The 24,422-nt window shown below is 39.7% G+C and overlaps 1 protein-coding gene across 1 annotated transcript; it reads left to right on the top strand.

The window, feature by feature from the left end:
• Nucleotides 1–9,615: 9,615 nt before the first annotated feature.
• Nucleotides 9,616–10,283, top strand: LOC142176139 (uncharacterized). The gene is made up of 2 exons (XM_075243218.1): nucleotides 9,616–9,994; nucleotides 10,222–10,283. The coding sequence occupies exons 1-2, from the start codon at nucleotides 9,616–9,618 to the stop codon at nucleotides 10,281–10,283; spliced, it is 441 nt and encodes a 146-aa protein (XP_075099319.1).
• Nucleotides 10,284–24,422: the final 14,139 nt, after the last annotated feature.

The raw sequence follows: 24,422 nt of genomic DNA on the forward strand, positions 1-24,422 counted from the left end.
CTCTAAGCAACTCTTTGCATTTCCTATCTCTTCTTCCCCTATACACTATCTCCACTCTGTCTAGTATCTCTTTCCTAATTTTATCATTTACAAGGTCTATGCTCACATTTACTTTCCTGAATATTTTTCAATTATATATATGGTATTTTGGTCTGTCTATCAACATTTAAATTATGCAACACTACATACAAGTAACACACTCTTAAAGGTGCATGCATGTATTTAACAGTAATTACTATGGACGTATCTCAGTTTCTGACTGGGATGAAACCCATGTAACTTAAGGGCAGACAATTAAGTTACTGCTAAATTTTTACTACTATTAATATTTTACTGAAATCAGATGCACAACAACCATTTCAAGTCAAACACTTATATCCTTTAAATACCTAGTAGGGAAATTCTAATGTCTAAGTTATCTACCAAAATAGTAATATTGATAAACAACAACAATAAATTAATTTTTCATTGTTAAGAGTCTTGTATTAGTTGAGACTGAGAGTTTAGTTCGTTGTTTCTTGTGGTCTTGGATAAACATCACCTTATCATAATTAAGCTAACTTTTGGGCTGTGTTGAAACTACGGCTATCAAATTTGGTCCAAGCCCAAATGAGCCGCCAAACTCGCCCAAGGTTGGACTGGTTTTTGACCCGCTCATTTATTGAACTCAACTCATCTTGACCCAAACCATTTCAACCCATTTAAAATTGGGGTATTATTACTTTTAGCCCGCGCCAGAAACTATTTACCTCTGGTAGCCGAAAAAGTGTATAAAATTTGTATATAACATACATAATGTATATTTATACAAAAAATATACAAATTTTATATATTTTTTCGGCTATTATTTTAACAGCTGCCAGTGTCATTTTTCCTTTAAAGTTGAGTTGATTTTTAGCCTAAATTGATCCTTGAGTAACTTTGCCAAAACACCTTAAAAATAAATTTATTTTGTTTGATTTGTTATATATGACCAAACAAAAGAAAAAAAAAATCTTAGTTATTAATTATATAATTCATAATACAACAACATATATTAACTAAAGATTGCAAAGAGTTGGGTGAGTTGAGCTATGACCCAAATTTTAGTCTATCTTGGTCCAATCCATCTTAGCCAAAGTAATTTTTGGGCAGATCTCTTGACCCGCCTAATTATTGACTCAACCCGTTTTGACCCACCCAAAATCGACCAAACCCGTTTAATTGGCACCCCTAGTTGAACCCAATATTCATTTCTTTTGACGTGTTATCAAAATCAGACTCGTTTCTATGGGTATTTGGTTATTCAATGTTGGTTTTCCATTATGCTGTATATCAACGCTCAAAGTTGTATCCACTCCTGGGCATGCGAAGGGAATTAAGAGGGGAGTTGGAGTCCCATATTAGTTGATGATACGCGATGTTTTCGGCCTACATGATTTTAGACAACAATTAATGAGTTGCCTTGTAAAATGGAGTCAAGTCCAAAATATGTTTTGCTTGATAATACAGGCTCAAACTACCAAACCAATAAGAAGTTGGATAATAGTAAAACTAAGGTGTGATATTTCCCTATAAATAAACATTTCCAAAATATTGTTACCATACTTTGTAATGGAAGGCCATGAAGATTTTTCAAATTATAAACAAAGTCCCCCCAAAAAACAGATGTCTAAGAGGATTATCTAAAAGCCTTTGCTTTTCTTCTTTTTCTTTTTATTTATTCGCAAATTTTCAATAAATAAGAGTAGTACTTAGTACACGTGAATTGGACAATTTGCTCACGGTTGTCCAACTTCTCAAGCTGTCTAATTCTTAAATTAGGAATTAGAGGATAAATATGCTTCCTAATACAAATATCATTGGTTACGTTGTCTGAGTTAGGACCTCAAGTACTCAAACATTAAAGTCGTGACTTTTTATGAGTTTGACCTGTAACCTTTCATGGGAGGACTTTTTTTTGTACTTGTCATTGTTCAAAGGTGCAAGAATCACACTATGGGCTAAAGATTATCATAATTACATGTGTACCTAGTCGATATTAAGAAAGTCTTCAAAAGCTGTCACGTGAAGCCTTTAAAAGCTGTCACGTGTCATCGATTTGGTTTCAACAGAGGACGGAGACGAGGACGAGTACTTCTTCAGTAAAGTAGTAACGGTTAAGTTTTAGAGATAAGGTCCCCAAAGAATATTTCAGTGAATTGTCCTCACAGTTGTACTATTTAGGATTTTGTGGCCCATGTATCCTTATAAATAGAAATATATGTAGTTAAAGGGGGGATTGTACACTCATTGTAAAAAATAATAAATTGACATTCTCCGAAGATTCTTACTTTATCATTCACATAAAAAAATCCACTTTTTTCTCATATCTTTATCTATCTTTTCTCCCACGGGAGGATCCGAATATTCGAAAGCTTAGCACTATCTATCTTTGTCGGAAGGAATATTAAGGAATCTCACCCTTTTTGTGTGACCCACATTCATTTATTTACATTAATGCCATTTATTATTATTTATTGCTATTTATTGCTATTTTCTATATTTTTGGATCATTGATTATATCATTCTTGTTGTTATTTATTGCTGCTCAAATAGCACACGTGAGATTTTATTACAAAGATATTTGGTCTATCTTTTGGATATTAATATTGTCTAAGATTAACCATACTTTATTATCAAATTCGATTGTATAAACCTAGATCTAAATTTTGGGTCATACAGTTTGGCGCCGTCTGCGGGAATTTCTCAGCTAATTTTTTAGTTTCCATTAGATCCATAACTCATGTGACTTGTTAAGCTAACGAACTACAAAGTTTATATTTTTTTTTGTGCGAACAAAAATCTCCATAGAAGATAACCAAGGAAACGTAACGAAGGCAACAGACAATGTTTCCCTCAACGTCATGAGTGCCATCAACGAAGGCTATGACACCAAAGATGAAGAGGTGATGCCCACAGTCTCTCCCAGACGAGAAAGGTCACTTGCACCTTTCTGCAGCACAACAAAACAAAACGATAAAGGGGTCTTCACGTCCACGGGAGAGATGGCGTCGACTGCTATAAAAAAGTTCCTCAAGGCGTGGCTAACTGACACTCTAGTCAGAGTGCTCAGTAAACAATCCCCATGCACGACCATAGATACCACGAGAGCCCATGCATCACAACACGGGAACGAACAGGACGGCCGATCAAACCCTCTGCCTTCATGTAAAACTTACACTATTACTGACAATGCAGGTGAAAACATCCTCGCCGCTGTGCTGAAAAGAATGGAGGAAATGAAAAACAAGAACAAGGCACTCAGGGACCAAATGAAAGAGCACTAGAAACGGGTAGACAAAATACTAGATGCTCCCAAATTATTACCAAAAAGAGACGCCGACAAGTTTGTGGAATAGTCGTACAGGGAAGAAGAGGCTCCACACGCCATACCAAAGACCTTCAAGATGCCCCCTATCTCAGAATTTACGACGGGACGACCGATCCCGAAAACCATGTCACCCACTATGTCACCGCCGTGAAAGGCAACGACCTCACCAAAGAGAAAGTGTCCTCCATCTTGCTGAAAAAATTTGGTGAAACTCTTATTGGATGGGCTTTGACGTGGTACTCTCAACTGCCAGCTTATTCCATAGAAACTTTCGAAGATATGGCTGATAAGTTTGTAACAGTGCACATCGGGGCCAAGAAAGATGAAACAAGGGTGAAAGATATCTTCGCCATCAAACAATACCTAGGAGAGGGATTGAGGGACTTTCTCGCCCGATTCAACAGGGTGAGGATGACTTTGCCAAACGTCTCCGAAGGGATGGCCATGGAAGCTTTTTAGAATGGGTTAAGTAGAGAAGGTTCGAGGGCGATCAGAAAATTACTGAGTCGATTGATGAAATACCCACCGACCTCTTGGGACGAAATATACAATGCCTATTGTGCCGAGGTTAGAGTAGAAGGTGACGATCTCAATGGACCAACTCAACGGCTTACCTCAGTATAAACCAAGCCTAGGAAAGAACGCAATGATAATACAAGGATGTATATTCTCGTATCATGGTCAGGCAGGGAACGATACCAATGTTATGTCAGGACACCTGTTCCCTCCTTTCATTATGAAAACGGCCCATCTAGGCCGAGATCAGGCACTCACAGGAACTATCGATGTATGCCTCCTTGCTATCTGCTCACAACTTTTGTGTGTCTCCCACAGAGGTGGTCTACGCTCTTAAGAAGCTCGGAACGAAGGTAAAATTACCACCAAAGATGAGATCCGACCCAAGCACAAGGAAATATGATGCCCTCTGTGAGTTCCGCAAAAACGTGGATACAAAACAAAAGATTGCATCACCCTAAGACTAGAAGTAACAAACTTGCTGCAGCAAGGGCACCTCAAAGAACTACTCAATGACAAAGGCAAGAACACCTTAGCAAGGGGTCGAGAACGTCCAGGCCCACTAAAACCACCTTTACCAGCTCGCACCATCAATATGATTATTAGTGGCAGTTATTGCACCTCCATCAATGACATCAAATTCACCGCCACCCACAAGCTCAAAAGATCGATCACCCATGAACGTTATGATGGACTCAAAAAAAGTATCATCTTCGATGAGTCAGATGCTGACAGTTTGACTTTCCCTCCCAATGATGCACTTGTTATTACTTTACGAATTTTAGATACTGATGTTAAGAGAATTATGGTAGATGACGGAAGTGGGGCGTATATCATCCATACTCGAGTCCTTGCACAAATGAGACTAGAGGATAAGATAATACCACGATGCATCACACTAACTTCTTTTAGTAATGCAGTTGAACGGACTTCGGTAGAAATTACACTCCCCATCCTCACTGATGGGTTGACTCTAGAGATAACATTCCATATCATGGACCAGGACACCACATATAACGCCATCGTGTGACGCCCATGGATACACCTTATGAGAGCCGTCCCCTCTAGCTTATACCAACTGATCAAATTCCTAACTCCTTGGGGAATATTTAGTATATGAGTGGAACAACGTACATCCCAGGAATGCTACCGAATCGCCATAGACATCACAAAAACTCAACAAAAGAAAGATAAGGAAAAAGAAGCATAGCAATCAACATGGTCGAGGTCGCCACAAGTCGAAGCCAAAGAAGCTATTATGGACCTAGAGATGGTCGAAGCATCATGATCGACCATAGAAGACATTGATCCCATTCAGCTAGATCCTAGCGACCTCATCAAAAAAGCCTACATCGGCTGCAAACTCCGAGATCTAGGTAAATTTAGTATACTTTTAGTAACTAATATGTATTTGTTTGCCTTTTGTCAAGCAGCTATACCAGGAATCCCCAAAGAAATTGCCATGCACTGACTGCATGTCGACCCCTTCTACCCCCGATAAGGCAGGTCTGATGAAAGTTCAACCCCGCAATCAATGAGGCCGTCCATGAAGAAGTAGAAAAGTTATTGTCAAATGGCTCTATCAGGGAGGTGAAGTACCCCAAATGGATTGCCAATATAATGATGGTTAAAAAGAAAAACAAAAAATGGAGGATGTGCATGGACTTCACAGACCTAAACAATACATGCCCAAAAGATTCATTCCCGCTACCATATATCGACCAACTCATAAACGCAATGACATGACAAGAGCTGTTAAGTTTTCTAGATGCCTACTCATGTTACAATCAAATACTCATGGAGGAAGAAGACCGGGAGAATACTACGTTCATCACATACAGGGGAACGTATTGTTATAAAGTAATGCCATTCGGGTTAAAGAACGTGGGGGCCTGATAACTAGAGATTCTAGTCTATTTTATGCTCCTTTTTGCTTGAGTTTTGGATTAAAAATGTGTACAAGTATTCCCAAAAGCTAACTTGTTGTGCTTGTTTGCAGTGTTAGGTCAAGAAGAGACAAGGATGTCATAACCAGATCAAAAAGGAGTGAAACCTGCACAAGTTCAAAGCCAAGTCAAAGCAGCGCTACCACGGGAAATCCACCGCAGACGCAGAAGACCCACTGCGACCGCGGTCCTTTTATCACGGTTTGCGGTGGCAATGTTCAGAGAGAGGAATTTTCTGGGATTACAAGTTACCATGGTCCGTGGTGATTTTATGCGACCGTGGTACCTCTACCGCGACCGCGGTACCTCTATCGTGACAGCGGTCCTTTTACCGCGGTCTGCGGTACCTCTACCTCGACAACGGTCCTTTTACCGCGGTTCGCGGAGAAGAGATTCAGAGAGCCAAAGTTGAAGCTAAAACTAGAAGACCGCGACCCGCGGTTGATTTTACGCGGCTACGGTAGGCTCACCGCTGCAACGGTCCATTTTCTGCTGTCAGCGGTACCTCCGTCAGGGGCATTTTTGTCCGAAAAATTTAGCTGTGTATAAATACTACTTTTTTAGATTTTTAGGTCATCTTATCTTAGCTGAGCAAGTGAACGCCGACTTTTGTCTATTTTGAGTAATTTTGTAGCTTATTTAGCAATTAATCTTAGACTCTTATCTTGTAATTGCAATTTATGGATTATTCTTCATCTCAATCTATGATTTCTTCTTCAATTATGAATAGCTAAACCCATTAGCTAGGGTTGTGGCTTAACCTTAGTGTGGGTATTTAATGGGTCTCTTATTTTAGGGCTTAGATTTGTATGGGTGATTGATATTTGGCATGATTTATGCTTTTTATGTTGAATTAGTAGTTACAAACACTAATTTGTGCCTTTTTGACTTAGGCTCTTCTTGATAAAGAGAGCTTAAGTCTAGGAAATTCAGGCTAACAAAGAATTGGGGTGTATTCAAGAGATTGATAGCCTAACTAAAGGGTTAAATCTAGAGATAGTAATACCCAACTTGAGCCAACATTGCTTATACAAATTGAACACCCAATTGGGCTTGAGAAAATCAATTAGGGCAAAGTCACTCTTACTACGGAGAGGTGTAGAGTGAGTAGCTTTGTGCATTGGCTATATCACGATCCCAACTATAACATTATTGCCCTAAGTTCTAGAGCCCGTTAGATACTCACCTAGAAGTAAGTCACTTCCCTAGTGCCTCTTTAACCATTTAGAAAACCCTACAAAAAATATCTACTTAGCTTAATTTCGTGCATCATTAGTATAAAATTAGAAGTAAGAAACAAACAAGAATGGTTGGAAGTGTAATCAAGAGCAGTAAACATTGCTAGATTAGATAGGAATCCAACTCCAAACATTATATTAGCTCCCTGTGGATTCGATCCCGACCTTTTCGGGTAAAAGTTTCATCAACTACTCTTGCCACTCTGTAGTGGTGTAGGGTTGGACCCGATCACTTTTTGGCATCGTTGCCAGGGAGCTAACGATTTTGGCTATCTATCTAAATAGTTTTGTGTATTGTTTTTATTTCCTTCTATGATACTAATTTGTGTGTGTCACCAAATCAGGTAAAAATGGTGAACAACGATAATCTTGGAAATGCTATTCCGGGGGAGGAGGTTGATGATAATATTGATGATGAGGTACCTATAGTGCCTCAAGCTCAAAGGAGAAGCCGCCATGCTAATGATAATGTTCCAGACCCTCCCCTGCCACCTCCAAGAGTGGCTCTATGGGTTCTTCCAAACGAAGAATATGCTAGTGCAATTGTCCCATCCCGGACCGGGCGGGCAATTTCCAAATTACAAATGTGATGTTGACTTGTTTGGAGCAGCGAGGGTATTTCACAGGTGCTCCCCATCAGAATGCTTATAAACATCTTAAAGGTTTGTGGATACCTGTTGGTGAAGCAAGCAAACAAATGTGTCAGAGGATGTACTTCGATTGAGATTTTCTCTTTCTCATTTAAAGGGAAATCTTTGGACTGGCTTGAAAGGCTTCCCAACCATTCCATCACTACTTGGGATAAGTTGACGGACAAGTTTATAGCCAATTTTTTCTCGCCAAGGCATATGGTGACTTTGAGAGATGAGATTTTGGCCTTCAAACAGGAACCTAATGAACCAATTCATGAGATATGGGAGAGATATCGGACAATGGTGAAGGAATGTCCGAACAATGACATGATCGAAGCAATGATTTAGCATACATTCTACCGTGGCATTAACACGACCAATCAGTGTGTAGTGAACCAACTAGCAGGGGGAAATTTTATGAACACACCTTATGATCAAGCATGTGAGATATTGGATGAGATGCAGATACTTCCTCAGCTTGGCAAAGTCGAGCCAATGTGACACAGGGTGACTCCACTGTCATCCACTTGCACAAAGAGCTCCATGATCATGGCTAGACAATAGCAGAGTTAACTACCACAATGAACCAGTTGGCAAAAGCTCAATTGCAACAAGTTCAAGCTCCTAGACAAGTAAATGCTATGGAAAGTGTCAACATGTTGGTCAACAAGACGCGACAAAGAGGTCAACAAGGTCAAGGTAGTCCGTATCAATATGACCAACAACAGTGGAGATGATGAGCAAAATGAAGAAGTGAAGTATGTGAATAATTACCAAGGCCAAAGGGGCAATGCTCCTAACCAACAACAACAGTGGAGATCCTAAGGAAATTGGGGGAATTAAAACCAACAAGGCAATAGCAATTGTGGGAACAACAATCAGAATTGGGGCAACCAGAATAACCAGGGCAACTGGAGTGGCAACAACAACAATTGGGGAGGAAACAACAACCAAGGGGGTTGGAACAATGGCAATAAAGGGAATCGGGGGCAAGGCTTCCAATGTATCAACAACCAAACAACCCACCTCCATTTTCGTCCCAAGATCCTAGCTAGTCAAACAATAAGATGGGAATGATCGAGATGATGTTTGAACAAATGATGAAGAAGACCGCCGACTCTGATGCCCAGTTGGCATCCCACAATACTTCAATCTGGAATTTAGAGGTTCAACTTGGCCAGATTTCACATTCTTTGAATACTCGCCCTAAGGGGGCTCTACCTAGTGATACAGTAGTAAACCCAAAGGGTGGGAACAACATCGGGAATGCAATGGCGGTGATTACTAGAAGCGATTGAGGTGGTGATGTGAATAACTCCAAGCAAAAGGAAATTGTGAGTGATGAGATTCAAGTACAAGATGATGATGTTCCTTTAGTTGATAAGCAAGTGAGAGAAGAGAATGTGAATGGGGAAGTGAGGATTGATGTTCATGATGATGAGGTGGAGACCCAAGATGACGTAAACCCATCTAGGGAACACGTAATAGACATACCAAAAATGGTAGTGCCTAAGGCTAAGGCTCCCTTGACAAGGCCTCCTCCACCTTACCCTCAAAGACTTGTGAAAAAAGAGAATAAGAACCAATTTAGGAAATTTATTGACATGATGAAGAGCTTATCGATCAATGTCCCTTTAGTGGAAGCTCTTGAGCAAATACCGGGATATGCCAAGTTCATAAAAGACTTGGTGATTAAAAAGAGATTCATGGATTGTGAGACCATCAAAATGACTCACCAAGTAAGTGCAATTGTGCACTCGATGGCTCCAAAGCTTGAAGATCCCGGCGCTTTCACCATCCCGTGTACCATTGGGAGCACGGATTTTGCAAAGGCATTGTGCGATTTGGGTGAAAGTATCAATTTGATGCCTTACTCCGTGTTCAAAAATTTGGGTATTGGTAAACCGAGAGCTACTTCAATGAGGTTGCAAATGGCGGATAGAACTATAAAAAGGCCACTTGGTATTATCGATGATGTTCTTGTTCGTGTGGATAATTTCATTTTGCCTGCTGACTTTGTGATCTTGGACTGCAAGGTTAATTATGAGGTTCCTATCATATTGGGAAGACCTTTCCTTGCAACTGGGAAGACCTTAGTTGATGTGAAAGCAGGGGAGCTCACCTTCGGGGTGGGTGATAAAAAAGTGGTCTTTCATGTGTGCAAATCAATGAAGCATCCCAACAGTACTGAAGTATGCTCTTTCGTGGATCTTGTCATGGAAGTGATAGTTAATGATACTAGTGCAATAATCAACGCGGAGGATCCTCTAGAGGCGGTGTTGTTGAATCTTGATGTAAATGAGGATGGCGGTAGGGTGGAGTGTGTCAATGCTTTGCATGGAATGGGCTCTTACTCTTATGAGCCTCGAAAGCTCTCTTTGGATCTTGAGAATAGAAAGACTCCACCAACAAGGCCCTCAATCGAGGAACCTCCTGTGTTGGAGTTGAAGCCTTTGCCGCCACACCTCAGGTATGAATTCTTAGGCCCTAGTTCAACTTTGCCAGTTATTTTTTCTTCTTGTCTTACTAACATACAGGTAGATGCCACATTGGAGGTGCTCCAAAAACAGAAGAAGGCAATTGGTTGGACTTTAGCTGATATTCGGGGAATAAGCCCCGCCTTTTACATGCACAAGATTATTCTTGAAGATGATGCCAAGCCCTCCGTGGAACATCAGAGGAGGTTGAATGAGGCTATGCAAGAAGTTATGAAAAAGGATGTAATCAAGTGGTTGGATGCAGGGGTTGTGTATCCCATCTCGGATAGTTCTTGGACTTCGCTGGTGCAATGTGTGTCGAAGAAGGGTGGTATGACTATGGTTACCAATGCGCAAAATGAGTTGATTCCCACCAGGACTGTCACCGGATGGAGGGTGTGCATGGACTACCGCAAGCTGAATAAAGTGAACCGCAAGGATCACTTTCCATTGCCCTTTCTTGACCAGATGCTAGATAGACTTGCTGTGCTTGCCTTCTACTATTTTCTAGATGGGTACTCAGGTTACAACCAGTTATTGATTGCTCTAGAAGATCAGGAGAAAACCACCTTCACGTGTCCGTATGGCACCTTTACCTTTTTTAGGATGCCATTTGGGTTGTGTAATACACCGACTACATTCCAGCTGTGTATAATGGCCATATTTATCGACATGGTAGAGGACATTTTAGAGGTGTTCATGGACAACTTCAGTGTTGTGGGTGACTCATTTGATGAATGTTTGAAGAATCTTGACAAGGTGTTGGCCCGGTGTGAAGAGACCAATCTTGTGCTTAATTGGGAAAAATGCCTCTTTATGGTTGAGGAGGGCATTGTTATCGGCCATAAGATCTCAAAGCATGACATAGAGTTGGACAAGGTAAAATTGAAGTGATCTCAAAGCTTTCTCGTCCTACTTCAGTCAAGGGGGTTAGGAGTTTTCTTGGGCATGAGGGGTTCTACCGAAGATTTATCTAAGATTTTTCTAAGGTAGTGAATCCCTTGTGCAAGTTATTGGAAAAGGATGCCAAGTTTGTGTTCAATGAGGAATGTATGAAAACTTTTGAACTCCTCAAGTACAAATTGACAACCACTCGCATTATTACCGCACCCAATTGGAGCTTACCTTTTGAGCTCATGTGTGACGCAAACGATGTTGTGGTAGGAGCGGTCTTGGGTCAAAGAGTGAATAAGATGTTTCACCTAGTGTATTATGCAAGCAAAATAATGAATGATGCTCAAGTGAATTACACAGTGAAAGAAAAGAGTTGTTGGCAATTATGTTCGCAATGGAGAAGTTTAGGCCTTATCTCATGGGTGCCAAGATGATAGTTCATACCAACTATGCAGCACTCCGCTACTTGATGGCGAAGAAGGATTCTAAAGCTCGGTTGATGATATGGGTCTTATTGCTTCAAGAGTTTGATCTTGAGATTGTGGACAAAAAGGGTGTGAAAACCAAGTGGCGGACCACTTATCCCGCTTGGAGGGGACCACTTGTCCTGCTTGGAGGAGGAAGGGAGGCCCCTTGATGGCCTCGAAATTAATGATTCATTCCCTGATGAACAACTCCTCTCTGTATCTGTGAATAGCATGCCTTGGTTTGCTGATGTTGCCAACTTTCTTGTGACCAGTATTGTTGTGTGAGCTCTCTTCTAACCAAAGGAAGAATCTTAAACGGGTTAGCTTGGACTACTACTGGGATGAACCTTACTTGTTCAAAATCTGCAATGATGGTATGATCTGGAGATATGTTTCGGAGGAGGAGCAAATGAGTATTCTGGATGCTTGCCATTCCTCTCCCTTCGGTGGTCATCATGGTGGGGCGAGGACAACTTCAAAGGTGCTTAGTTGTGGCTTTTATTGGCCTACATTGTACAAGGATGCAAGTGAACTTGTGAAGAAATGTGATGAGTGTCAAAGAGCAGGTGGAATTTCAAAGAAGGATGAGATGCCTCTCACCAGTACTGTTGAGGCTGACATATTTGATGTGTGGGGCATTGATTTCATGGGTCCATTTGTAAGTTTTGGTGGCAACACGTACATTCTTGTGGTTGTTGATTATGTTTCAAAGTGGGTTGAGGTCGTGGCTTTATCCAACAATGAGGCCCAGAGTGTTGTGGCTTTTCTCAAGAAGAGTATCTTTACTCGGTTTGGCACTCCTAGAGCAATCATTAGTGATGGAGGGTCTCATTTTTGCAATAAGGCATTTGACACTTTGCTTGCAAAGTATGGTGTCAATCACAAGGTTTCTACCCCTTACCATCCTCAAGCTAGTGGGCACGTTGAGGTCTCCAACAGGGAGATCAAGAGTATATTGTCAAAGACGGTTAATGCAAATAGGACGGATTGGTCAAAATAATTGGATGATGCTTTGTGGGCTTACGGGACTTCTTACAAAACTCCGATTGGTATGTCTCCGTACCGGTTGGTGTTTGAAAAAGCTTGCCATCTACCGATTGATTTAGCGCACAAGGCCATGTGGGCTTTGAGGAAGTAAAATCTTGAATGGGATGTGACAGCCAATCTTCGGGTGGAGCAGCTTAATGAGCTTGATGAGTTCCAGTTTCATGCCTACTCCAGTTTGTCCTTGTATATAGACAAGATGAAGTACCTTCATGACAAGTATGCTCATGGCAAAGAGTTCAAATTGGGTGATTTGGTTCTTTTGTTCAACTCCCGGTTATGACTATTTCTGGGAAAACTTAAATCAAAATGGAGGGGACCTTTTGAGGTGGTGCTTGTGACTCCTTTTGGTGCTCTTGATTTGAAAAATAAAAATAGTGAGATCTTCAGAGTTAATGGGCAAAGAGTCAAGCACTATCTTGGCAAATTTGATGACAGCCATGTGGTGGCAATGATCTATCTCAAGTGATTGATGGTAACATGCGTCGTGCTGCGACGTTAAATCAGGCGCTTCTTGGGAGGCAACCCATGTGTTTTTCTTCTTTCTTTTTTGATTTTCTTCTTAGTGTAGGATTTGTTTCTGGACTAACTGGTGTGAGATGTGTGTAGGGATGTTTGATGCAGTGCAGGACTAACCTATAAAATTTTACACTCTCTGAAGTTTAGACCGCTCCCGCGCTCCATGTTTGATGCAGTGTAGGGATGTTCTCTGAAGTTTGAGCGGTACAGTTTTCGCTGTCAGCGGTGGCTTACCACTGTCGCGGAGCATTTTTCGCAGTCCACAGTGGTCTCAAAACTGCAACCCTTCTGAACTTCACAACCGCGGTCCGCGGTGATTTAACGTGGCCACGGTAGGTAAGATTGTGTGGGCCCCTAGGACTTTTCAATAAATAGTCGGTCCTAGGCCCTTTTACACTTTTTGCCCATTTCACTCTACAACTACACTCACTACTGTTCATCCACGCCCTAATTGCACAAACACAAGAATTAGATTACATTTTCATCACTCATCTCACATCTGGTAAATCCACTCATTCCTTGGTCGTTAATTTTGTAATTATTTATTTTTAAATTGATAGTTCTTACTTTTTCTTCTTTCTTTTTCTTTTAATTTTGACTTAGGGTTCCATAGTGTTAATTAAATTAGGTTTCAATAAGTTAGAAATGATTATTAACTACCTAGTGGGATTGAGAATGTGTTGTTAATGCTAAAATGCATGAAAACTAGAAACCCTAGGTCCGATGAGCCCTAATTTGACTACCACGACCGCAGTCATTTGTTTATTTGAGAATGTTAAGTCCTGATAACCGCGGTCAGCGGTAGAAACTTCTGACAGGCGACAGCAGTACCTCTCCGCGGCGGCGATGGATTTTTCGTGGTCCGCGATGATAAAGTTCATAGAGGTACATTTGAGGGTATACGACCGCGATTTATTTTCCACGGTCCGCGGTGCACTTACCGTGGCCGCGCTCCTTTTTCCGCGGTCCGCGGTGCTATTGAATCATAGAGTGTTTAATCATAGAGTGGGTGGTTTGAGTCCCACCTCTCCGCGGTCCGCGGTGCAGCCTTTGCGGCCGCAGTGCATTTTTCATGGTCTGCGGTCTGCTGTTTTGTCTTGCACTGTCAACTATTTTTTCTGTACTACTTTTTCTAGTATTTGCATTAACAAGTTTCTACTGATTGTACTTGCAGACAATGGTTAAATCTAGAGGAGGCGGTGAGACAAACAAAAGGGTAGAGCAGAGCCCTCCCGGGGTAAGGGACGAGGGAAAATAAAGTTGACCCCAGCAGTTCGGAAAGCAAATGGGGAGATGAGAAAGAATATCAAAGCTGCAGATAGAGCTGCTTCCCATTCTGAGGGAAGTGAGTATGTGCCCTACCGGGAGGCATCAAAGTCTGATTTAGTGCCAGAATATGTACCCGACTTCCCGGATATAAACAGGTTGAGAGATGTACCTACACATCCCAACTCTCCTACTGATCGTGCTTCAGTTCATATTTCTTCTGAGTCGTCTGAGGGCTCAGCAGAGAGCAGTGATAGTTCAGCTTCAACCTCACCTACACTTTTTGTTAATACCCAATATTTTCTATATATTTTAAATATGCACAAATACCTTCAAAATAGCATATATATATATATATATATATATATATATATATATATATATATATATATATATATATATATATATATATGCATATTAAGCATGCACAAGGTTTTTATAATTTTTTCCATAATTTTAAGGGTTTAAATTGATTTATTTCCTCCCCTTTTTATTCATAAAATCCCCAATAATTATTTCCAAAATTATTGTTATGATAATTTATTTATTTTATTTCTGTACTTATGACAAAATATGGCTAATATAATTTTTATGAATTTTTATAATTACATTTAGTATTTTTTAAGCTAAATTGCAAATAATTCCAATGTTAGCCCATTTTAAGGTATAATTATATTTTTATGCGTAAAATTGGTCCTTATATTTTTAAAATTATAATTATGTATTTTAAATCATTTTGGCACATTAAATTATTTTCTAAAAATTACATATTATTTATTATAAATTAAAATAGGGAAACTGTCTTTTAAATAATAGCCAAATTTGGCTTTCAATCGTCGCCCAAATCGGACCCCTCACCAGCCCAATCTCCTACCCAATTAACCTGATCCAAACCCCATAAACACCTACCCAAACCCGGAACCCACCTACCTAGTTGAATCCTGACCGGTGTTCTCCCAGATCAACGGTCCATACACGACCTTTCCTTTTTAATTCCTAAACGACCCCCGAACCCTACTCATTTCCAACCCCCCCACCTTCAGATGCTCTCTTCTCTCTTCTCTCTCAACCTAACCCTAATCATTCTTCAACCGCCGCCTCCTTCTCCGGCCATCTCCGGTGACCACCTTTCAACCCCAAGCCTCTAATGGGTCTTCCATCGCCTTGCTCATCATCTCTGAGGCCTTCAAGGGTCCAGGGCCATGCCAATTTGGATCTAGGGTTTCTGTTTCTGTTGTTCATGGCTTCTCCAGTGTGATTTTGGGCAAAATCACACCATATATGTTACGATCTGTGAAGTTTACAACAGGTTCTTTCGTTTCTATTTGGGTTTCCTTTGAAACCCTAACTCTCGTTTAAATCTCTTAGATCCGTGCTATTTTTAACGCTTTAAGTCTGTTTCTTCCTATGTTTTGCACTATTCTCAAACTTCTTCTGAAAGATCCTCAACTTTAAACCGTTTTACTTTCTTTAAAACTTAGGATTTCTCGGAGTTTCTTCTACACTTGTTTTAACCGATTTTTTCTTTATAATTAAACCTCTTTCCTTGCTTACCTTGACTGATTTCATGTTCTTAATGCTTTTTCAACTTGACTTTGTTAAAATCCCTAATTTCTTAGATCCTCTTTGTTTTGTTCTGTGTGATAGCATGACTACTTGATCTTGTTAAAGTTTCTATCGCTTACCATGCTTAGAATGGGTTTTCTATTGAGTCTTTAGCCTATTTGCATCACCTTTGTATGATTGTTATTCATCTTGATTTGTTCATCTCTTGCTTCTTTCTGTTGATATAGCTGACCTTACCTATTTTCTACGTTTGTTCGTTCATCTCTATTTATATGTTGCAATATAGAATCATGACCCTCTCTTGATTTGATTCTGATTCACTTATTTGATGGTTCGATTGAAAGGTTTTCTTTAAAAACCCTAAAATTCTACTCGTCTGTTTAAATTGACTGATTTCATTACCTTATTTGCTATGGTACTTGGTTCTTGCTGAATCATTCCTTAATTGGGGTGTTTCTGAACCTAGTCCTAATTGACTACCCTATGCTTACTAAATCTTGATTCTTTCCTTAATTAGTCCTGTACTGATTTTCTTTTCTTGCCTTATATGCTGCTGTTTCTTACCGTTTGAATTAACTCCCTTAACTTAAGGTAGTACTTCCTTGATTTTCTAATTGATTGATTCTGAGTTCCTCAATTTATGGTACTATGATTATTACCTTATTTTACTACCTATTTTCAACTATAAATACCCTATGTATTTCTTTAACACAAATGAACACTTAGGATCAAAAACTACCTCGCTTACTAAAATCTCTACTCTCTCTCTCTCTCTCTTGTGCTATTTGCTACTGTTAGCCGGCTGCAAGTCAAGGCCAATCATTTGTTCTCTCTTGTTCTCTCATTCTGCTTACTTTTCTCTTCACTGGTATGTCCTAGTTTTAATTTAAATCTCTAACAACAACATGCTTCTCTTATTTTTTTGAGTTTCTCTTATTGCTAGTTTGCTTCTACTTGCGGTTCTGTTGTGAAACTTGTAGTTAAGTTACATTATCAACATGTTATTGTCTTTCCCCTTCCTTTAAATTAGTGTATTCCCTTATGTGTGTTTCAATGCATGCCTTGCCAATTGTCTTTTACTTATTGTGTACTTACCATCCTATGAATCCCCAAATCCCTATCACCCCTCTATGTGTTTGTATTCTTCATGACTGGTTTGTGACTATGCCAGTGTCAACTATTTCTGAGCATGTCTAAACCAGTCCTAAGATCCTTGCTGGGTTATGTGTTTGCAGCCAAATGTCTATGTGTCCCAAACCCCTTGACCCCTGTGTGACTACTGAATTCATTTGGATTCTGTAAACTAGCTGTGTGTGATCCTATCTTAAGGTGTTTGAGCTTTGTTTACTACTCCAACTTCTTTTCCAAACAATCTCTGTTGCTTTACTAATTACTTTCAAAACAGACTTTCTAATATAGTCCTTAATAAACGTTTTTCAACTTGTGTCCTGCACTTTCACTTTACTCTTAGTCAATAAGTTCTGCCCCCTCTAGTATGTGTACTGCCTTGGGATCCTCTTGAGAGCCCTCTGAACTCTGGCATACTAAGGCTGGCCTTTCCACACTGCACTGGTTCAATTCTTGGTTGCTAAGTCTAGGTGTAAGCATTGGCCGGGGTCCTTGAGACCCTTATGGAACTTTGATGCACCTAATCTGATTTGTCTATAGAATTGAGTCTTATGAGACCATTGGAGCTTTGGGAAACTTGGGCCTAATTGAAGGCTCCCTATAGAATAGCTTCTTGATTTTCTATTTTACTTATGTAATTCATTCATTGGCCTGTAATAATTTGTAAACAGATATTTGGGGGTATTTAGTAAAGGGGTGGGTATATGAATACTTTCTAGGGTAATATGGGTATAGATCTTGCTCTTAGGACATTATTTTTAAAAGTCTGACTGCTTGCATAAATAGAAAACATGCTCATAGGTCTGCTCTCTTGAATCTGATTGATGTGCCTAAATAGAAATCATGCCAATAGGATGTCACTTCTAAGTTTGTTTGCATCAAGTAGAAATCATGTTCATAAGGTTATGCATTTTGTCATGTTAGAAACCATGTTTATAGGTTCCAAACAATCATGTCTTAAATCAGTAGTTGCCATGCCTATAGGACTCAATTCCGATTCAGTTCTAATGAGTATTCCTATATGTTGCTGCAAATCGAATAAAATCAGTAATCCGCCTAGATATCAAGCCTATAGGGATCTCCACTCGCAATTCTGTCTGATAATTTAATTTAGCCTAATAAATCAACTTCATTACGCGTAGTTCATTTTTTTAAAAAAATTGGTCTTATTAAGTGTTAAACATTTCCTCACACAAGTTCTTTCAAAATTGCCTCAATCTCATTAGATATCATGCCTATAGGTATTAAAGGAGTCTATTTCGAAAACCTATTTGTTTTTGCATTAACATAGGTACTAGTGTTCTGCATATAGGCAAGCCTTAGGGCATTTTCAAAAACTGCATTTCCCTGAAGCTGTCTCTGTCGCTTAACATTTCTGATTCTAACAGGCTTTTAAAAAGAGTCCCTAGGCAATCACTAGGGTATAACTTCTGAGTATAAAAGGTTTTATCTGTTTCTGCATCTTCACTTAGATATCCTACTTAAGGACATCGATTAATAAGACCTTAACTGTGTTTAAGTCGTGTTGATTTGTACGTTTGTTTGAGGAGGAAACTTTGGGCCTCTTAATTGCTCCCATTATGTGTGAAAATCCTAAATGTTTTGACTGTCGCCTTAGAGTTTTCGCCTTTCTAAACCTTAGGGGTACATCTAGAACTACCTATAGGTAGAGGTCCTAACTCCCTCTTGGATCATTAAGAAGGGACGGGTAGCAGCACACAATAGGAATCATTGACCAAACACTCGCTTTGCATGACCAATAAGGGGATGGGAAGGGTACACATGGGGTTCATTATCTAATGGATCTTTCCGTTCTAATACTCTATCCGAGAGTTATCAGTATTTATCAAATCTGTTCCTATCTAACGGAACGCTATTGGATCAAATGACAAAGACATTGTTGAGAAAAAACTTTTGTTTTTACAACTTGTTCAAACCTTTTTCTTGTCACTCGAGTTATCTAATGTGCTTTACTTGCAACTTATTTGATTTAACTGTTTATATGGACTAATTTGTGAATATAAGTTCGGCCGGGACCCACAGTTGTAGACCAAGAGAGGTGCCTAACAACTTCCCCTCGAGGTTACATCGAGCCCTTACCCTAATCTCTAGTAATGCAAACCAACCCAAGAGTTAATCACTCTAGGTTTCCTAACACACCATAATCCGTTAGGTGCCGACTCTTCAAATACCCAATTCCCAAAAGGAAATGAGTCATTACACCCCGTGAATATCGAAACTCGAACCTCTTCCCCTGTCAAAAAGCGGAGGGAAAAAGGGGGCGCGACAACATGGCGACTCTGTTAGGGATATTTTTAGGCTCTTACCATAGCGAACTTGTCTTTTACAGTCAAAGAGGGGCAGCTGTAAGCACATGATTTTTGACCCTCCCCGGGAATTTTTACGCTCTTAGCTTAAAATATCTAATTTAGGACTAATATAGCTATTTTAACTATTTTTTACTTTATTTCGTTGCAAAAAAGAAAATTTCAAAAAATATATATATAAATTTTAGTTTATGTATCTCTCATAAACTTGAAAAATACAAAAATTGTACTTTATTTTGGTACTTTATATAAATTCGAAAATTACAAAAAATATAGTTCTATTAATGTTTGCAGTCATTATAATACAAAATATTACTTCATATTTTTGTCTTTATTAAAGAACGAAAATTACAAAAAAATAGTTTTATTAATATTCTATAATTATTTTAACTTTGAAAAATACAAAAAATATTATTTCATATTTTTATTACAAAAAAATAAGTTTTATTAATATTTTGTAGCTATTTTAAATCTTGAAAAATATTTAAAAAAGATATAGTTTTGTTTAAATACTAGTCTTATTTTTGGTAGTTATTTTGCTTACATAGGACTAGTTAAGCAACGTGTTCCTATTTCTCGGGTCCGGGCAAAAGAATAATATTCGGGTTTAAACTACCCGGTTTTAGGCCTAATTTTCGGACCTAGCCCATAATAAACCGTGTCCAGGACACATGGGGAACCCCACCACGCGTGGGGGACATATGCCTCGAACCCCACCACGCGTGGGCTCATTTTTCTGGGCAGAACCCAGTGCAAAACACGGACAAAAGCATAAAAGGACAGGGGGGACCAACGAAAAGGGACTGGGGAAATTTTAAAAGAAGAAAGAGAGAAAAACCTGCAAAAGAAACGAACGAGGAGGACTTTTGGACTTTTAAAAAAGAAAAAAACCGACTGGGACCAAAGGAGGGACTTTTGGAGAATTTGGAAAAGAGACCACTGTAGCTCTTTCTTCTTAAAAAAGAAGAAAGCAAAAAACCCTACAGGCACTGTTCACGCTTCTTCTTCCTCAAGAAGAAGAAGCAAAAACCCTAGCTCAATCCCATTCCCAAACTGCCTCACGAGCTCCCTCTCCGCCATAACCACCAGCCCCACCATCGTCAAAACCATCTCGTCGCCAAACCACTGCCCGACGACCAAACAACCAGTTGCACCTCCACGCACCTCTATCACGACCACCACTCCGTCCCGACCAACTCCCCCATAATAACCAACAAAACCACCTCCATCACGAACCAGACCCACCTCCGTCAACCACCATTGCCATCCGCCACGAGCTCCAGCTCCACCCAAAACCAGTCGCGACTCGGAACAACCATCGCTGCTGTTCCGTTCAGCTCCCTCTCCGCCATCGTCACTGCCCACGTTGCCACTGTCCCTCGTCGTCGACCACCAAGCCTCCCAAACAACCACCCTCCGACACCCCAAACAGCTCCCTCCGTCCCTTCTGTCCCAACGACCAAAACCAACGAAAACCCTCACCCAAACCATCTCCGGCTGCTGCGTCGTCCAACCACCCCCCGTCGTCAACTGCCCAAACGACCTCTCCAAACGCAGCAACAACCAGCTCCGTCAACAGCCAAACAGACCTCCATAGCTGCTCCTTTCATCACCTCCAACGACCCCTTTGTTGCAGCTTCTCGCAACAGTTGCTGCGTCGAAAATACAACAGCTGTTGCTGCGTCGCTGCGTTGCTGAGTAGCTCAGCCGTTGCTTCAGTTCGGTGAGGTTGTTTTGATCGTCGAGGTCTGGTACGTCGAGGTGCTGTCCGAGGTTCCGTCGTTGTTCTTCGTTCAGAGAGGTCCGGCTTGAGTTCCGTCGGAATCGTGTTTGTTGTTCTGAGTTTGTCGAGGTGCAAAGGTTAGTAAACCTCGACGTATTAGATAAATAAACTTTACGTTGAATGTTTGAGATGCAATATAAAAATTGGTATGGAAATTTTCCGCCTATGTTTCATTGTCTGCATTTTGTTCATTTTCATGTTATGTTATTCTTGTTTATTTGATGTCGTTTAATTAAGTTGGACTAGTCGTACTATGACACAAGTTTGACATTAATCTGTTCGTCCTTTCCTTCGGTTAGTTCATTCGAAAAAATAGTATTAGTGCATGCTGTTACTACTACCGAAATGCTCATTTGCTAAAACTCTTTTTATTAAACTTCTAACAAGTTATGAGATTTTAGTTGTAAAGAAGCTATAAGGTTTAATATGGTTAAAAGCGTAAAAATGGCATCCCTTTAAAAATATAAAAAATAAATAAATAGTAAATAATAATAATAAAAAATAAAATGAGACGAGCCTCGCCAAATAAAAGGGACAAATTGCGGGGCCCTCACAAAATATATGTATTAAATATTTAGATTTCGGGATGGGTCGTTTAGCAAATTTCACGGCCCTACCCCAAAATAATAATGCGCTAGTTGCTTTAGGCGCGCCTTTAATAATTTTATCTCCCTAAGCTCGGGTGCACATTTATGTGACCCAAATCCAAATCTCAACGGAGTCGAAATATGTCTCTAGTCACGGGCGCATTGATTGTGGCGTGGCCCGAGATGCATTTCCATGACGTTGCAAATTCTTTAAAAAAAATAGGAATGAGATGAGCCTCGCCGAATAAAAATACAAATTGCGGGGCCCTCAGTAAATACTTGTTTAAAATTTCTTAGAATTCAGGAGGGTCGATTAGCGAATTTCACGGCCTCCGCAAAATAATAACGCGATAGTCGCTTTAGGCGCGTCTTTAATAATTTAATTTTCTTAAACTCGGGTGTGCATTTCATGCGACCCAAATCCAAATCCTAAAACATCAAATAAAATATGTTTCGGATTGTGGGTGCATTTCATGTGACACAGTCCAAAGATATATTTTAAGCGATGTTCACATTCTTGTAAAAACAATAATAATAAAGCGGTTAAAAGTTAGAATTCGCATATAAGGTCATACTTGTATAAAATCAGATAATCAAGCCGAATATAACAGTTGAGCGACCGTGCTAGAACCATGGAACTCGGGAATGCCTAACACCTTCTCCCGGGTTAACAGAATTCCTTATCTAGATTTCTGGTACGCAGACTGTAATATATGGAGTCATTCATTTCCTCGATTCGGGATTAAAATTGGTGACTTGGGACACCCTAAATCTCCCAAGTGGCGACTCTGAAATAAATAAACCAATCCCGTTTCGATTGTCCTTTAATTGGAAAAAACTCCCCTGCGCCCCCGGGCGCGGAAAAAGGAGGTGCGACAGCTCTGGCGACTCTGCTGGGGATTAGACCCAGAACCACTGGTTCAGGTTTAAGAATTCGAGCTTGAAATAATTGTTATTATTTGGCTTTATTTATTATCTGGTTTTTTTTTACGTGTTTGAGCCTAATGTGCTAAATGCTGCTTTTACCGCTTTGATATTATTTGGACTGTATATAAACTGTGCCGAAACCCTTCTCTTCTTACCTCCAGGGAGAAGCTCGCTGGTCGAGACTCCCTATTCTGTTAGTGTCAATACCCGAAATAAGAAAGGGGACGGATAAGTTACGAAGCCGGACGGCCTTTTGGTTCCCGGTAAGTTGCCCCTCCTCGACTCGAGTTGTCCGCTCGGGTACACTGTCTAGAACACTTACCCAGGCTTTTGAACATAGAATAACGTGACTTCATGCCGGATCCCTAGTAGGAACGTTTATTTGCATCATGTGCATTTGACTTAGGGGACTCAACATAGGGGTTGGGTCCGTCTAGGACAAGCAACCTGAAAATAATAGACCATCTTATGGCATCCTATGTGCTACATGTTGTATTCAGTCAAGGGCGAATGAGTCATTTGGTCATTTCCAGCATGATTTTATTTTAATCAAAGCATGGGGAACATTTGTGAAATCCAAGAAGCCTTGGAATTCCCTATGTCCTCCACGCTTGCTTTTTGGGAAAGCACATGGGGAACATTTGTGGAATCCAAGAAGTCTTGGAATTCTCATGTGTCCCCCACGCTTCATATGTTGGGAAAAGCGCATGGGGAGCATTTGCGGAATCCAAGAAGTCTTGGAAATCGTTATGTCTCCCATGCCACATTTTGAAAATATAATAAAAATAAAAAATAAAATATATATGTATATATATAAAATAAAATAAAAACATTGAAAATTCAAAAAAAAAAAAGGATTGTGTATGTTTTCATCATCATCCACAAATTAGAAAATTGTGGAAAAGAGGAGAAAATAACAGCGTGGAGAAAAAACCAAGTAGAGTCGAAGCTCTGTCGAAATTTGGAGAAAATAAAAAATGTCTTATTAGTTTGTTTATTAGCAGTCTTGTTTTGAAAAAATGTCAAAAGTCCAAAAGTTTATTTAGGTTATAAAAAAAAAAGAGTCGGGCGTCGAAAGGGGTTTAATTATTGCAAATATATGTTATATATAACAAATCCAAGAGTTTTCCTTTATTTCCAAAATGTATATATATCTTCATGTGTTGCAAGTGCATTTGTCTTGCCAAAGATTTAGAGAAGTTGTTAGAACCCCAATCTTCAAAAATAAAAAAAATCCGAATATATTTTCCATTATTGACTTCTTTAGAAAGTCTCGCTAATTGTGTAAATAATAATAATAAAAAAAATATAGAAAATGGAAAAGGGTCCTCTCAAAAACAGTTTATTTGCCCGAACTACGCGGGTTTGATTCTCACCGGATGTGAGATACGTAGGCAACCCTCATCGGGTCCAACCCCACCTTTTGCTAAAATAGCTAAAAATCAAAAAATTTAATCTTGTCATAAATAAGTCGGGTGATGTCCAACCCACCTTTTGCTAAAATAGCCAAAAATCAAAAAATTTAATCTTGTCATAAATAAGTCGGGTGATGTCCAACCCACCTTTTGCTAAAATAGCCAAAAATCAAAAAATTTAATCTTGTCATAAATAAGTCGGGTGATGTCCAACCCACCTTTTGCTAAAATAGCCAAAAACGAATAAATAAAAAATATATGTCAAATTTTAATTTTGCCATAAAGAAGTCGGGTGACGCTGTTTTATCAAGACATAGCCGAATGTTCTCGAAAGGGAC

The sequence above is a fragment of the Nicotiana tabacum genome, chromosome 22 (genome assembly GCF_000715075.1).
Source record: "Nicotiana tabacum cultivar K326 chromosome 22, ASM71507v2, whole genome shotgun sequence".
Classification (NCBI taxonomy): domain Eukaryota; kingdom Viridiplantae; phylum Streptophyta; class Magnoliopsida; order Solanales; family Solanaceae; genus Nicotiana; species Nicotiana tabacum.